The sequence below is a fragment of the Oncorhynchus kisutch genome, linkage group LG5, assembly GCF_002021735.2.
Source record: "Oncorhynchus kisutch isolate 150728-3 linkage group LG5, Okis_V2, whole genome shotgun sequence".
In the NCBI taxonomy this organism is placed as follows: Eukaryota; Metazoa; Chordata; class Actinopteri; order Salmoniformes; family Salmonidae; genus Oncorhynchus; species Oncorhynchus kisutch.
In genome coordinates this window covers 69581905-69599325 of record NC_034178.2, presented here as the reverse complement: position 1 = coordinate 69599325, position 17421 = coordinate 69581905, and the positions used below count along the sequence as shown (strand labels likewise).

At 39.7% G+C, this 17421-nt stretch overlaps 1 protein-coding gene across 2 annotated transcripts; it reads right to left on the bottom strand.

Moving 5' to 3' along the window:
* Window positions 1-892: 892 nt before the first annotated feature.
* On the bottom strand, window positions 893-16767 carry LOC109880584 (protein SSUH2 homolog). Of its 2 annotated transcripts, none has more exons than XM_031825736.1 (12): window positions 16616-16767; window positions 8653-8754; window positions 8260-8335; window positions 7244-7373; window positions 6893-6953; window positions 5266-5387; window positions 5019-5081; window positions 4845-4927; window positions 4605-4697; window positions 3749-3854; window positions 3208-3315; window positions 893-2713 (listed from the first exon to the last, which is right to left on the bottom strand). In XM_031825736.1, the coding sequence occupies exons 1-12, from the start codon at window positions 16659-16661 to the stop codon at window positions 2573-2575; spliced, it is 1131 nt and encodes a 376-aa protein (XP_031681596.1). In that variant the 5' UTR covers window positions 16662-16767; the 3' UTR covers window positions 893-2572. The 2 variants fall into 2 exon arrangements, with proteins under 2 accessions (XP_031681596.1, XP_020328366.1); XM_020472777.2 differs by lacking the exon at window positions 16616-16767 and adding an exon at window positions 15223-15508.
* Window positions 16768-17421: the final 654 nt, after the last annotated feature.

The following is a 17421-nucleotide window of genomic DNA, read 5'->3' as shown; positions in this document are numbered from 1 at the left end:
GACAGGCAGGGACAGGTTTTCCTGGCCCATCGTTGTCTAACAGACAGAATTCGTTTTTTTTTTCATTAAGAAATTAAAGTGAATTAAATTGCAACATAGACCCAACCAGGCAGCCATTGAGTTGAGATAAGAGACTGCCACTCTCAATGGAGGCCAAGGGGGGGCATATTATGAGTCCCAATTATTAACTAATGGGTTGAACATCTTGGTGCGATTTAAGAAGGATTGGATTTCTCAAGAGGTATTCCAGTGTGCTGCAGATAATTTCCTGTTAAACCGACTTGGTATACCTGACTTAAAAACACTGGACTTTCAGCTTTTACCATTAAAATAATAGAAACAGTGTAGCCTGCAAGTGTCACGGCTGTTGAAAGGAGCGGACCAAGGTGCAGCGTGGTGAGCGTACATGTTCTTTAATAAAGAAAAGACGCCGAACAAAACAATACAAAACAGCGAATCTTATGGCTAAGTGCCATAAAGAAATTTCCCACAAACACAGGTCGGAAAAAGGGTACCTAAGTATGGTTCCCAGTCAGAGACAACGATAGACAGCTGTCCCTGATTGAGAACGATACCCGGCCCAAACATAAAAATAGAAAATCATAGAAACACAAAACATAGAATGCCCACCCGAACTCACGCCCTGACCAAACCAAAATAGAGACATAAAAGGATCTCTAAGGTCAGGGCGTGACAGCAAGTGACCGATTGACAACTGTCATGTAGCTTACAATGGGCCCACGGCTCTGGTTCTAGGAACAATTTGACCATGTAAAAAAATAAAAAAATAAAGGTGACAGGGTAATCAAGTAAACTGTATGAAAGACAATCTATCAGTAAATCAATCAACTGAGAACTGTGTGTGTTGTCCATTCAAAACAGGAGACAAATGTTTCCTCTAAGGATAATATTCTTTATTATTTTAAAATGAATGGACAGCATGTATAATATGAGGACAGCGTGTACAACCAGAGGACCGCATGTACAATCAGAGGACGGCGTGTACAATCCGAGGGCAGCATGTTTAATCCGAGGACAGCATGTACAATCCGAGGACAGCATGTACAATCTCAAGGTTAGCCCTTTGGCCGGTAAACATCTTTACCATGGAGGCTCGTTTGTACAGTAGGGTCAAGACTACTCAATCTGTAGGAAAGTGCGGTTGACATTTAAAGGCAATGTTTGCTGTGCAACATTTGTGACATAGAACTTTAGACAGCATTGACTGTACACGCTGAATATGTCGGCTCAATCAGAAATGCTGTCCTCGGATCGACATTTAAACCTGCACTACAACGCAGATCTTCTGCTCTACGGAATGAAATCGAGCCCTTAAGGACGTTTCATGAAAACAACTCTGATATAGCGATATTAAAATATCAATACTAATATATTGATCGAATAGTAAATAACATTCTAGAATGGAATAAAATTCTTAATATAATATTAAAATAGCTTTTCTAGTCATCAGAACATGATTATGACAAGCTTTGTCAACACTCTTATCCTAACGCTCATGCAATTAACTCAATGGCCAAATTGACTAAAGCTTTGGCACAACAACACACAGCTGAATTTACAACTTATCTTTTGAAAATGTGAATGCAACCACAGGATGTAGTTTGGCCAACGAATAAGGAGAGAGCGATTACATACTCATCATTAGAGTAGTGGAATGGTATACTGGAGGTTACGTTCAGCTTCTGAAATCAGCAATCAATTCATCAAAAATACAGTACATACATTAAGCAGCATTACAGTTTTTTTGTTCAATCGCTAACAAGCGTCGGTCAATACTGATGCCACTTTTTCAAAACTCTTCACACAGTCTGCATTACCAACATGCGTCTTGGCCAAACAGTTCATCTCACCTCCAAAACTCCCTCAAACCAACAAAACACTTCATACATGTCTCAAAATAAGCTTGTTGGACCATAACACTGGCAACAATTCTCACTCAGAAAAGCATAACATTGTCACTCATAACACACTGACCTAAAAAACACTAACAACAGGGAGCATTACATAAATGGTTAACTTTTCTCTTTGAAGTTTGAATGATTTTATTTATTTATTTCATTATAGAATAATAACACCTTTTCACTTTATTGACTGTACTAAAGTTTATGTAACAAGAATGAATCAGACATGCAGCAATTTGCTTCAATAGCCTTTAGTTTTTCTATATCTTTGCATAAAGTAATTTACTTGAGAAAAATTGAAAGTTGAAACAAAAAATAAATTCATGAAATTCCAGGGCTGCAATAATTATTATTTATTATTATTAATCATTATAAAAATTAAAAACAACATGTAGTATACTGATCAGAATACACTTAGCCCTAAACTCCTGGGGAGGATAAAAGGCCCTAAAGAACTACCTACAATACCTACCTCACTAACTAGCTAACTAACTAGCTAACTGATAAACAAAACCTTTTTTCATACGGAGCTGAACTAAGCCAAGTCAAGGCCAGCTGTATTGGGCTGGCCTGGTGACGCGTTCACCAAAAGAGGTATGGTTAAGTGGCTGGCTGGCCTGTCTGTCTGTCTGTCTGGCTGGCATGACTGGTTACATGATGGAGCAGCAGCAGGTGGCAGGGTAGTCAGGAACTTTGACCTGGTGTTCGTTCCCATAGATATAGTAAACATGGATGCCTCCCTTCCACTTGTAGGTCACCTTGGTGATGGGAATCAACTCGATGGTTTGTTGCTGAAACAACAACAGAAGAGTGAGACCATTTATCTTATTAGTTGATTGACAGGTGATCATCAATAAGCAGTACGGAGCTCAAAGGGGCGGTTTCCTGGTTTCCTGGTTTCCTGTGCACAGATGAAGCCTTATCTGGGACTAAAATGCATTTTAAAATGGAGATTCTCCATCGAGTTTACTTTTCTTAATCAGTGTCCGGAAAACCACCCCCAAAAGGGTTTAAAGTTGAGAAACATGGCTAACAGATGTTGTCATATCCTGTGTACAAATATTATAACTTCTGCTTGTAAAGTTGCCTGTATTGTATCTGTCACTGTAACACAGTGGTTCTCAAACCTCTCCTCGATTGTAGTCCTGAACTAACTCACTTGATTCAACTAGTCAAGTGCTTGATAAATAGTTTACAACTTGAATTAGGTGCGCTACTTTTGGAATAGTTCAAATACATGGAACGGCTGCGGGTTTGAGAACCGCTGGTATAACAAATGTTGTACCTGTTGAAGGATGCGGGAGTTCTGGGAGAATTTCGCCTGGTGTTCTCTAACCAAACGGTCTGAAGCCTGGGATAAAGACGGATCTGGGAAGCCATACACTGGATACAGCTGATGAACAGAGGAATGTGATGATGTCACACACAACGTTTCAGTAATATCTCAGAAACTATAAAACTATTTTTTTAACCAATAGGAAAAAAAATACAAAAATGTCACGTGTTACTTATAGTTTACAAGGGGAACCTAACAAGGGCAAACGTTTTGCACTGTTGTAAAACATTTTGGAACTAAAAAAGCGTTTACTCTAAACGCTCTGACACATGACGTAAAAGCTGTTGAGTTCCGTTTTGTTCGTAAACAGAAGTTGTAGTTAAGCAGCGGAGCAGAGAGACATGTCAAGGTGTTTAAATGGTTTACAGGAGGGACTGACCTTGTAAAGCAGGGTCAAAACATGTCCGATAAGAAATGTTTGGGTTGCAAAGCCTTTTTGCTACGGTGATCACTAATGAATACACCCCGGTCTGTTTTGTTCCTTCCTTACCATGTACTGGGCGTTTTTGAAGAGTGTCTTTCCAGTCACATCGCTCAGATTGTCAACCTCCAGCCCACTGTTCTGCTCCACAACATAGTCTTCAACATTATTCTTCCTGAAATAACAACAAAGTCCGCAACATTATCCTTCCTGAAATAATAACATAGTCCTCCACATTATCCTTCCTGAAATAATAACATAGTCTTCAACATTATCCTTCCTGAAATAATAAGTCCTCCACATTATCCTTCCTGAAATAATAACAGTCCCTCCACATTATCCTTCCTGAAATAATAAAAATGGTTGTACATCATTTGTATACCAACTTTTATGACCATTTCTGGTTTCCGAACCATCATCTCTTAATAAGAAGATATGATTTACAGAAACATGTGTACCTCATAACTCACCATTCAACTTAAATAAAAAACTAAAAAACATCAATTGTGAACACATTAGGAAATGTGCATATTGCGTTGCAGTTACAATACAATCAACTTTGCATATTCAATCATTTCTGTCTCTAAATGTAATGTCTTTGAATATAACTGTACAAAAAAATCTCTTAAGTTTAAATGTTTACTATAAATCTCTTGATAAGTAAACAAATGTTACCATTTTTTTATTTTACAAAAAAATATATTAAGTGTACCATTTAAAAAATATATCTTCATAAGTTTAACATTTTACTAAAAATCTCTTCATAAGTCTTCAATTTTATAAAAAATATCTTAATTAGTTTCCAATTTTATTAACATATGTCACAGTTGACAATTTCATAAAAACATTTCTTAAAAAATGTACACTTTTATTATAAATCTCTTAATGAGTTTATAATTTTATTTAAAAAATCCCAAGGACTCACCACTCGACTTTAAGATTGATGTAGGTCAACAGTTGCTGCTTGCCCTTGCAGGTCTCACATTCTTTAGTCCCGTTACCATGACATTTAGAGCAGCTAGAGACACAAACAACATCAAGTCAATAAGACAAGTCTGTATGGATGTCTGTACTGTACACCTTAAAGAGGCAGATTGTCTTTGATTTGAAGAGTGTATTTTTTTCATTGTATTATTATTTCAAAATGAATGACTGAATGACTTACTTCTCCCTTCCTCTTTGATTGCATTGATTGCAGGGACTATCTCCTCCCTCTCTGCCAGATCCATTGCAGACCCAACAAACTTTCTAAATGAAGAATCAATGGATAATTGTAAAGAGGTGTGTGTGTGTGTGTGTGTGTGTGTCTGTGTGTGTGTGTGTGTGTGTGTGTTCTTACCGTTCCAGAGCCATTGCACTCATGGCAGGGCATCTTTCCAGAGGCACTACAAGTGTGGCAGGGCTGCACAAACAGAGACGGCGTCATCAAACCAAACCTCACTCATACATCTTACCTTCTCTTGTAGCTTACTTGTCCTAAAAATAAAGTATAATTAATCTGTCCTTTCCTGGCCAATTATAGTCAAACCTGGAATACAGCCACAATTGAAAATAACCCTTTGTGATTCAAACAGACAGACAAACACCTTGTTAGATGAAGTGTAAGGGACTTTTATGTTCTCCTCGTGATTTTGAAACAGGGAGGGACCGGTCACTGGGATTTCCCACGGCCGTGGGGCAGTCTGCGTGTAGAAGTCTGCCGGTTCACCTGTCAGGTACAGGAAACACAAGTTACGGTTAGATCCAAAAGGACTGATGAGAACCTGAATGGATCCATAAGGACTGATGAGAACCTGAATGGATCCATAAGGACTGATGAGAACCTGAATGGATCCATGAGGACTGATGAGAACCTGAATGGATCCATGAGGACTGATGAGAACCTGAATGGATCCATGAGGACTGATGAGAACCTGAATGGATCCATGAGGACTGATGAGAACCTGAATGGATCCAAAAGGACTGATGAGATCCTGAATGGATCCAAAAGGACTGATGAGATCCTGAATGGATCCAAAAGGACTGATAAGATCCTGAATGGATCCATAAGATCTGAATGGATCCATAAGGACTGATGAGAACCTGAATGGATCCATAAGGACTGATGAGATCCTGAATGGATCCAAAAGGACTGATGAGATCCTGAATGGATCCATAAGATCTGAATGGATCCATAAGGACTGATGAGAACCTGAATGGATCCATAAGATCCTGAATGGATGCATAAGGACTGATGAGATCCTCAATGGATCCATAAGGACTGATGAGGTCCTGAATGGGAAAGAATATAAGGGCAGATGGTAATGACTATAAGCAGAACTGGGTTCAAATAATATTGGTTTTCTTTCAAATAGTTTTCCCTGCACTTGACTGAGCCGGTTCACCTGTCAGGTACAGGAAACACAAGTTACGGTTAGATCCAAAAGGACTGATGAGAACCTGCATGGATCCATAAGGACTGATGAGAACCTGAATGGATCCATAAGGACTGATGAGAACCTGAATGGATCCATGAGGACTGATGAGAACCTGAATGGATCCATGAGGACTGATGAGAACCTGAATGGATCCATGAGGACTGATGAGAACCTGAATGGATCCATGAGGACTGATGAGAACCTGAATGGATCCAAAAGGACTGATGAGATCCTGAATGGATCCAAAAGGACTGATGAGATCCTGAATGGATCCAAAAGGACTGATAAGATCCTGAATGGATCCATAAGATCTGAATGGATCCATAAGGACTGATGAGAACCTGAATGGATCCATAAGGACTGATGAGATCCTGAATGGATCCAAAAGGACTGATGAGATCCTGAATGGATCCATAAGATCTGAATGGATCCATAAGGACTGATGAGAACCTGAATGGATCCATAAGATCCTGAATGGATGCATAAGGACTGATGAGATCCTCAATGGATCCATAAGGACTGATGAGGTCCTGAATGGGAAAGAATATAAGGGCAGATGGTAATGACTATAAGCAGAACTGGGTTCAAATAATATTGGTTTTCTTTCAAATAGTTTTCCCTGCACTTGACTGAGCTTGCCTGGCTCAACGGTATCAATGGCATAGTCCCAGAAGTGCAAACCTCGCCCATCTGACACTCTCTGGCAACTCAATCAAACGCTCAAAGTATCTAAAAGAACCAAGGTCTGAGGATGAACCAAGAACTCGTAGGGAGCATAATGGATAGTGTAGTTTACCTTCATAAGGCTTGGTGGCCCACTCTGTAGATCTAGACTCTGTGAATGTCTCCAAACGGTACTGTGGACAGTAAAAACACAATAAGCACATAAGGTCAGTGGTTGTGAGGCATCCGTTTATTTTCCCTATCATTGTGGGGGGTTTTATTAGTGAAGAGAGCAAAACAGTAGCTTCATCTGACATATTGTCCTCTTTAAACATGAAAAAGAAACAACACATTGTTTTAATGTACTTAATTCTACAAAAATATTAAGTCATTATAATAATACATGTATTGTACATCATTCATGTTTTGATTTGTTTTTTTTAAAGAGAGAAGGGGAGCGGAGAAAAGATGGACGGTCTGTTACCCGATAGGTGTTGAACGCCTGCATGTTAGTGATGACTCCATCCTTGGCAGGGGCGTTGCTATAGCAGCATTTACCAGACGCGTACATTATAAAACGCTCCCGCGCCACATCTTCAGTGATGGAGGGGATGCTAGACAATATGAGAGAAGATGAGCCTCATCAAGATGACACCCCAGAACAGGTTTGGCTGGTAAATGCATTGTTGACACGCTTAGTCAATGCACGACAACACCTCATGTTGTAGTACCCCAAGTTACTGGTCAAGAATGCTATCCGATTTTCTATTGAAAATCCATCCCCACCACCACTTCGTGTCTGGAAAGCCCTTAATGGTGCCCTGTCCTCTACAGATTTAATCAATGAACAAAGAAATGGTCGTCCAGACTAGTAGGCCATGATGACAAAGCAAAACACTCAACATTGTCTAAGAGAATGATCTTGCGTCAATTTTTGCATTTCCCCCACTAATATTCAAGGTTAGGATTAGAGAGAGGAAGCTGATTCTAGATCTGTACCTATGGGCAACTTCACTCCTGGGCCTGAGAGAATTTTGTTCCAAAATTATGTTAGCCTTGTTGAAGCAGAATGATCTCACAAACGAAGAGAGCATTCAGTCTGGTTTCACAAGGCGAGTCCTATACAGCATGCTCCGGGGGGGGTTTCCCCTAGGTACTGATCCATGATCAGCTTCCCCTCAATTCTAACCTTAACCACTAGTTGGGAAATCGCAAAGCATCTAGGGGCAACGTCACCCTGCACCGTGGTGCAAGAAATCCAAACATTAGATTCACACAGGGATCAAGCATGTATGAACTCACTGTGCCTTACTGTAAGTCGCTTTGGATAAAAGCATCTGCTAAAGAGCATACAATACATTACCTCCACATTCAACAAGGAACACATCAATCAATCAATCAATACTCTGTGTGTTTGTGTGTGTCTCTGTGTGTGAGTGGGGAACATCAATCTAAACCTAATGTCCATGTCATAATGTAATGTTAGTGATGGGTCCATACTTCCAGTCTTGTGGTACTGGTGCAGGCTCTGGATCCCGATTCGGGTGTAAGGGCATCGGTGGGGGGAGATATCCACCTATAGAGACACAAAGGCATTAGGTAGTTCACACATACTTTCATCAATGATTAAATATGAAAATGGAGCACAGTGATACTCTATATCACCTGGTATGAATGATCTCAGGGATCCTACTTGATGACTTCATAGTTTTTTTAAACATTTTGCTCATCTCTAAAACAGTCAATAGTCATAACATTATAATACGAGACTGACTTCACTCAAAAATTCATAATAACACCCCAAATGTTTTCAAGAATCTTAGACATTATAAAATGTCCATGATGATATGATGATATTGAGTATCTTTAGAGGGTTCTGATGCTGACACCTACCTCCTCCGCCAGCTAAAGTGTCCTCGTACCCTGGTACATTGCCAAACATGCTAGCTGGGGGAACCATGGGGCCTGGGGCGGGCACTGTGGGGGCATAGAGCGCTGAAAGATAGAAGAACAGCCTTAGTTGGGTTTTTATCCTCTGTTTTGGTAAACATTCCTTCATTCACAACAGTCCATGCATTTATCAGGAGTGAGAAGTCACCAGTACTTGATCGAAAGAAGCTTTAGTTTTAGTTAAGGAGACAATGTAAAAGACACACATACTGTAACAAAGCACATCAACTGTAATCATCCTGGGACAACAGTCCCACCAATCCAATGCATTATCAGAAGTTGTCTGTACTTCATTAACTGTAAATATAGTGGAAAGTAGGGCTCTCCCTGACAAAAAATTAATCTTGGTTGACCGAAAGTCGTCTGTTCTTTCGACCAAGTGATTGGAAAAATTCACATTTAAGAAATTGACCATATAGACACCCTCTATGTGTTTTAATAAAATTAACTATACGCATTGAGCTTACGGTTTGATGAAATAAGACAAATGCCTCAAGAGGGCGCCAGAGATCTAGATAACCAGAAGAAAAAAAACTCAACCTGGTCTAATTATTCTCCTCCCGCAGATTCTGCCCTTACTCTCCTGAAGTTGTCGTAGTCGGCTACACGAGGAGCTGGCAACCTTTCTCATGTGGAATGCCTCATGTGGAATGCCTCATGTGGAATGCTACCGATCTACGTGCCAGTTACAGTTTTCATATGCAAATGTATGTGAAACACGGAGCAGTACTCTGCATGCCTCTGGAGGCTCTGCAATTGCGTCACAAGCTCCATATGGAGCCTCTGACAACATTTTCGGATCAAGCATAAATTGGCTTTTAGTATAGGCTGCAATGGATTAGTTCACTGAGATGGGCACATATATACAGCTTTGGAAAAAAATGAAGAGACTGCAAAATGACCAGTTTCTCTGGTTTTACTGTTTATAGGTATGTGTTTGGGTAAAATGAACATTTTAGTTTTATTCTATAAACTGCTGACAACATTTCTCCCAAATTCCAAGTAAAAATGTTGTCATTTAGAGAATTTATTTGCAGAAAATGACAACTGGTCAAAATAACCAAAAATATCCAGTGTTGTCAGACCTCGAATAATGCAAAGAAAATAAGTTCATTTTCATTTTTAAACAACACAAAACTAATGTTTTAACTTAGGAAGAGTTCAGAAATCAATATTTGGTGGAATAACCCTGATTTTCAATCACAGCTTTCATGCGTCTTGGCATGCTCTCCACCAGTCTTTCACATTGATGTTGGGTGACTTTATGCCACTCCTGGAGCAGAAATTCAGGTAGCTCGGCTTTGTTTGATGGCTTGTGACCTTCCATCTTACTCTTGATCACATTCCGGAGGTTTTCAATGGGCTTCAGGTCTGGTACTCCTCCTTCCATTGGAAAACCGCCATCTTGGTACTCCTCCTTCCATTGGAAAACCGCCATCTTGGTACTCCTCCTTCCATTGGAAAACCGCCATCTTGGTACTCCTCCTTCCATTGGAAAACAGCCATCTTGGTACTCCTCCTTCCATTGGAAAACAGCCATCTTGGTACTCCTCCTTCCATTGGAAAACCGCCATCTTGGTACTCCTCCTTCCATTGGAAAACAGCCATCTTGGTACTCCTCCTTCCATTGGAAAACAGCCATCTTGGTACTCCTCCCTCCATTGGAAAACCGCCATCTTGGTACTCCTCCTTCCATTGGAAAACAGCCATCTTGGTACTCCTCCTTCCATTGGAAAACAGCCATCTTGGTACTCCTCCTTCCATTGGAAAACAGCCATCTTGGTACTCCTCCTTCCATTGGAAAACAGCCATCTTGGTACTCCTCCTTCCATTGGAAAACAGCCATCTTGGTACTCCTCCTTCCATTGGAAAACCGCCATCTTGGTACTCCTCCTTCCATTGGAAAACAGCCATCTTGGTACTCCTCCTTCCATTGGAAAACAGCCATCTTGGTACTCCTCCTTCCATTGGAAAACAGCCATCTTGGTACTCCTCCTTCCATTGGAAAACCGCCATCTTGGTACTCCTCCCTCCATTGGAAAACATGTTTTGGGAAGCTATTTACATTTATTCTATTACAGACAACTTAATGTATACTTTTAAATTTATATTATGTGAGCTGAACATTCAAATAAAAAAATGAAGAAATATATATATATATACATTTTCCTTAAAGTATATTTTTTGAGAGTGCTACTGTCACTGTCTCCACTACAACAACAAAAATACTTAAATACTTGTAATTTTGTCCTTGAAACATTTAATGGAAATACTGTAGAATTCCATACATTCCTGTAGAGGACTGCTCCTACTGGGGGGGTGCCAATATGGCCGACCGGTGGCTTCAAAGCCTGGCCAAAACATTACATCAGCAATCCAGGGTTTCTATACATCGTTGGTTACAAAGGAACACTATTAGGAGTCACAAACATCCACTCTGCATCTTTACTCTAGTCACTCGCAGGTGCCTCTGAGAAAACGACTGCTTTCACAATAAAAGTTGCCAGGGTACAAGCAATAACAGTGCCTCAATACATTACGCAAAAATAAAAGTCACATCAAAAGTAAGGCTTACAGGACTAATGGACAGAGACAGAGCAACAGTCCCCTACCTGATTTAATCAAGGCAGACCATTAACTGTTTATTGCTTCAGAACGTTTCTATAGGGGGTTATATGGTCTATAGTTACGGTCTTTAGCTGAAGTTTATCTTCTCCACTGAACCACATTGGAAAATTGATAGAGCATTGTTGACACAGCAATAGTTCCATATGGTAGTCTAGGCTACTGCTCCATGTCCCAGAAACTGACCCTAACATTGATACGATGCTACAAATGTAGGATCCTAATTTGATCACTAAATGAAATACAGAAATATATCATTTACATAAGTATTCATACCCCAAAGCAACTCCAGTGTAGATTTGGCCTTGTGTTTTAGGTTATTGTCATGCTGAAAGGTAAATTAATCTCATAATTGCTGGTGGAAAACAGACTGAACCAGGTTTTCCTAGGATTTCTAGGATTTTGCCTGTGCTTAGCTCCATTCTGTTTCTTTTTTATCCTGAAAAACTCCCCAGTCTTGAACGATTACAAGAATACCCATAACAAGATGCAGCCACCACTATGCTTGAAAATATGGAGAGTGATACTCAGTAAGGTGTTGTATTAGATTTGCCCCAAACATAACACTTTGTATTTAGGACAAAAAGTGAATTGCTTTGCCACGTTTTTTTTTGCATTATTACTTTAGTGCCGTGTTGCAAACAGGATGCATGTTTTGGGATATTTTTATTCTGTACAGTCTTCCTTATTATTTTCCCTCTGTCAATTAGGTTAGTATTGTGGAGTTACTGTTACTAGTATTGTGGAGTTACTACCATTTTTAATTGGAGACTTAGAGGAGTGTAAATGCTTATTTTTGGCTGGATCATGTTGTTTGTTTTAATTCTGTAATGTATTGATTGTTGCTGCCTTCTTGACCAGGTCTCCCTTGAAAAAGAGACGCTTGGTCTCAATAGGCTTTTCCTGGTTAAATAAAAAGAATTATGAAATCCCTGAGCGTTTTCCTTCTTCTCCGGCAACTGAGTTAGGAAGGACGCCTGTATCTTTGTAATGATTAGGTGTATTGATACATCATCCAAAGTGTAATTAATAACTTGACCATGCTAACAGAGATATTCAATGTCTGCTTACCAACAGGTGCCCTTCTTTGGGAGGCATTTGAAAACCTACCTGATCTTTGTGGTTGAAATTCCCTGCTCTAATGAGGGACCTTACAGATAATTGTATGTGTGGGGTACAGAGATGAGGTCATTCAAAAATCACACTTAACACTATTATTGCACACAGAGAGAGTCCATTCAACTTATTGGATGACTTGTTAAGCACATTTGTATTCCTAAACTTATTCAGGTTTGCCGTAACAAAGGGGTTGAAAACGTATTCACTCAAGACGTTGCATCTTTTAATTTTGTATTAATTTGTAAAAATTTCGAAAAACATAATTCCACGTTGGCATTATGGGGTATTGTGTGTACACCAGTGACAGAAAAGATCTCTATTTAATCAACTTTAAATTCAGGCTGTAACACAACACCATGTGGAAAAAGTCAAGGGGTGTGAACACTTTCTGAAGGCAATACTGCATGGTATAGATATGCATAGATGCTCTGAGTGACCGTAATAAAAACAGCTCGCTGGATCGTGATCCGTAGGGCCGCAGCTTCCATGTGCAGCTGTCACGGTCATGGAATTTGATATTTTTCAACTGCCAGTGACATGATACTGTAGAGTGGAAGGGGCCGAGGTGCGTGTGGAAACCTGTTTATACGGTCTATGGTGGAAACGAATAACAATAGGGAGAAAGCTTTTTGAAGTTTTAATTTGACTCATATTGTCCCCAATGATGAAATCCCTTCCCTTTCTCTAACTTCAGAACTTTGGTCTATAGTGTTAAGTCACATGAGATATCTCACACAGTACAGGCCCGATCTTAACGAAACATGCCATACAAATATGTTATTTGCTAAATTGCACTGGTTGGCCCAAGGCGAGAGCTACAGTCATTACCTGACATTTGTGAGTCACACCAGATAGGAAGAGGTGAAGCCAGAGGGATAACCAGGCCCAAAGTCTGTCTACTCCAGTAAGTGGAGATATTTCTTTGGCACATGAGTAACGTTACAGGGAGTGGATTAGCTAAAGAGACTGACTACAGGGCTCGACCTTTAGGGCCTTCTGCTGGCCCGACAACAACTGCCGAGCTCACCAGCCCAGTTAATCAAGCTTTCATATGGACTGTATTTTTTCCATATCAGACTACATAGCGATGTAGTTATTAGCAAAGAAATCATACACTATGCTGCTTTCTTGTTAAGCCATGAACATTATTTACACGAATCACTTGTTGGTTAAATAAAAAAAAAATGAATTTTGTAATAATTATATTCTGTAGTCTAGGCCTAGATCATTGTTTAAAAACCAGATGAATTACAGAAGCTGTTCATGAGCTACGTCGTTCAATTACCTGTTGAATTACAACAGTCAGGTGGCAAGAGCGTGAAACGTATCACACAGCTGATTACTGTGCAGAAAGAAATGTGCTGTAATTAAAACCAGTCACTGCGCAACATTCCTAAATGCAATCTTGGGGAAATACAACAGTTGTGATGGTAATACTTGAAAAGTGTATGATCCCAGTTTTTCAGTGATGTATGATTTATTTTCAGTGGTGGAAAAAGTACCCAATTTTCATACTTGAGTAAAAGTATAGATCCCTTAATAGAAATTCACTCAAGTAAAAGTCACCCAGTAAAATACTACTTGAGTAAAAATCTAAAAGTATTTGCTTCTAAATATACTTAAGTATCAAATGTAAATGTAATTGCTAAAATATTCTTAAGTACCAAAAGTAAAAGTATAAATCATTTCAAATTCCTTGTATTAAGCAAAGCAGTCGGCACCATTTTCTGGTTTTTAAAATGTATGGATAGCCAGGGGCACACTCCAACACTCAGACATTATTTACAAACGATACATTTGTGTTTAGTAAGTCCGCCAGATCAGAGGCAGTAGGGATGACCAGGGATGTTCTCTTGATAAGTGCGTGAATTGGACAATTTTCCAGTCCTGCTAAACATTCAAAATGTATCGAGTACTTTGGGGTGTCAGGGAAAATTTAAGAAAATAATGTACTTTTTACTCCATACATTTTCCATGACACCCAAAGGTTTTGACAGGAAAATGGTCCAATTCACACAGTTATCAAGATAATATCCCGGGTCATCCCTACTGCTTATGATCTGGCGGACTCATCGAACACTTAATTTCTAAATTATGTCTGAGTGTTGGTGTGCCTCTGGCTATCCGTCAATCAAACAAAACAAGAAAAAATGTGCCATCTGGTTTGTTTAATGCAATTCACTTTTACTTGAGTCATTTTCTAGTAAGGTATCTGTACTTTTACTTAAGTATGAGAATTGAGTACTTTTTACACCACTGCCAAATGCCGCAACCCCTCTGGCTTATTGCTTAAATATATCACGGCTTTCAGGACTCGAACCACCCAGTTTATAAATCAGTAAAAGTGTAAATAAAATAAAATAAAAAGAATAAATGATAAGCAGTAATGGGCAGTCACTAACATCATATAACTTGTATGAATTGTTTTATTCTGTGTTACAGCACTCAACTCACATAATGCAAGCCTACAACTAATGCTATTTGAGGCTGTTTCTGGGGGGGAAAAACGGAACCCATGATACATATATAAACGGAAACAGCCTCAAATAGCACTAGTCTCTCAGCACTATGGAGTAGTCAACGACAAAAAAAATAGCGATTTCGCTCTTCCAAGCCTATGAAATATGACACTTCCTCTAACTCCGGAATGTTGGTCTGCAGTGTGTGTGCTTTAGTAATAGACAATCCGCACGCACCCTACTCATCCAAAGCATTTTTTGTTGTTGTTATAAATACTACATTTTAGACATATACATTTTAAACACTTACCTTGGCCCTCATGAGGATTGAGCATCTTAAGAAATGAAATGAACGAGATGATAGAATTGTAGCGGATCCACTATCGCCAGAGTGTCGACCCACCCTTTAATACCGCCTACACCAGAGCTTTTCCCCAACACGCTGAAGTGGTGCCAAACGTCATGTCCCATACCGTTGTAGAGGGTAGGCGGGTCATGGCATTGGCAACGTTCCAAATGTTATTTGGGACTGAAATGACTGTTGAATTGGATAGCCTACTCATGTATAGTAGGTGTTGAAACGGAAAGGCTACTGTTGAATAGAATAAACCTACCAAAGAATATATTGAAATTTAAAGCAATATTATCTTCTAAGAAAAATAAAGCTGTGCTAATCACAACGGATCAGCAGGACAAGTTGAGACAAGATACAATAATGTCAGACCTGGCCTACGGCACATATTTTAAAAGGTCACACAATTGTATAGAATGGTTTATTTTTTTAATCACGTCACACATTTGGTTGACTCATAAGAGCTCTTAAAGGTGGCAAAAATGTATTTGAACCAAACTTTCCCCATTCTGTTGTAGGGTAGGCAGGTCATAGAGACAATATACAATAATGTCAGACCTGGCCTACGGCACATATTTTAAAAGGTCACATGACTGTATTATTGTTGTTTTAAATTATCACGGCACACATTTGGTTCAGTGTTGCCAACTTAGCGTCTTTGTCGCCATATTTAGAAAATATTCAGACCCCTCTAGCGACATATTTTTTAAAAAGCGACTTTTTCTGGTGTTATTGGACACTTTTGGAGACTCTGACGTGAAAGCACGTATCGTTCTTACTCTTTTCAACGAGCAGCAGCAACGGGTGCTGGTGTGGGTCCCACCCCGGACCCAAAGCACTCACAAGTGGCCCAGTCCTCGCGCGGCAGTCCCTCCCAGCTGCAGTCAGAGCAGGAGATGTTCACCCCTCTGCGTCCAGACTGCAAATGAATCGCGCATGGCTTATATAAAATTTTTAAAATAAAATATGGCCAGACTAGTTACCATCATTTTCTCACGTTGCCATTGACAGTTTTTTCTATTGTCTCTTTTTGGTCCATGTTGATTGTATACAAAAAAATGTAAAAAATATTAAAATATAAAAAATGTTCATGTTTTACTGTGACTTGTTGTAGGCTCCCAAGTGGACCATAAGGTTACAAACCAAACCAAATTAAGAAAACTAAGCTAAAAAACATTTTTTTATTTTTATACATAAGTAACTCCGCCAGAGTGTCTATTTTGGGTCACTTTTGTCGGTCCCAAGCCCGGATAAAGGAGGAGTGTTGGAATTGTGACATAAAAAAAACCAAGAATCGACAGAAGAAAGTTAATTTGTAGTTCTAAACATATTTAGGGTGTTTTTTACTCACTTTTTGTCTCTCCCACGATGTTATTCCCCTCTCCTACAGCTTCCATCACAATTACATGCACATGGCCAATTATGCTAATTAGGCGATGACATCATTTAGCGACTTCTAGCAACATTTAGGACAGCCAATAGCTTACTTTCCTTACTGAGGAGTTGGCAACACTGATTTGATTAACTCATAAGGCCTTCGCCTCTCCCGAGTCCGTACGGGAGTTGTAGCGATGGGACAAGACTTTCTACCTATTTGATATCACAAAGTTTGGGAGAAAAAGCAGGAAAAAAATAACAAAAATAAAAAAACATTCTGTGGTTCCCATGGTTATATCCTTTGAAATACAACAGGTTTTTTTCAAGAACACTACGTAAGCCACGCCCCAGTGGACGCTGGGACACATTTTAATATGAAAACCCAATTTACAATGGGTCCTGAAATGAACACGAGTGGAGACAGGGAGCTGGTTTCAAGCACAGGGCGCAGCAGGTGTTTATTTTAAAGGACCACATGAGGGGGCAGGTAACTGGGTCCAGGGGCAGGCAGGTCATACACAGGAGGAGGCAGGTAGCTGGGTCCAGGGGCAGGCAGGTCATTCACAGGGGGTCTAAAATGGCAACAGTACAGGCAGGGAAAAGGCTAGCATGCTCCATTCAAAAAATGTAGAACTAGGAATAGATATAGCCCTTGGTTAACTCCAGACCTGTCTGCCCTTGACCAGCACAAAAACATCCTGTGGCGTTCTGCATTAGCATCGAATAGCCCCCGTGATATGTAACTTTTTAGGGAAGTTAACAACCAATATACACAGGCAG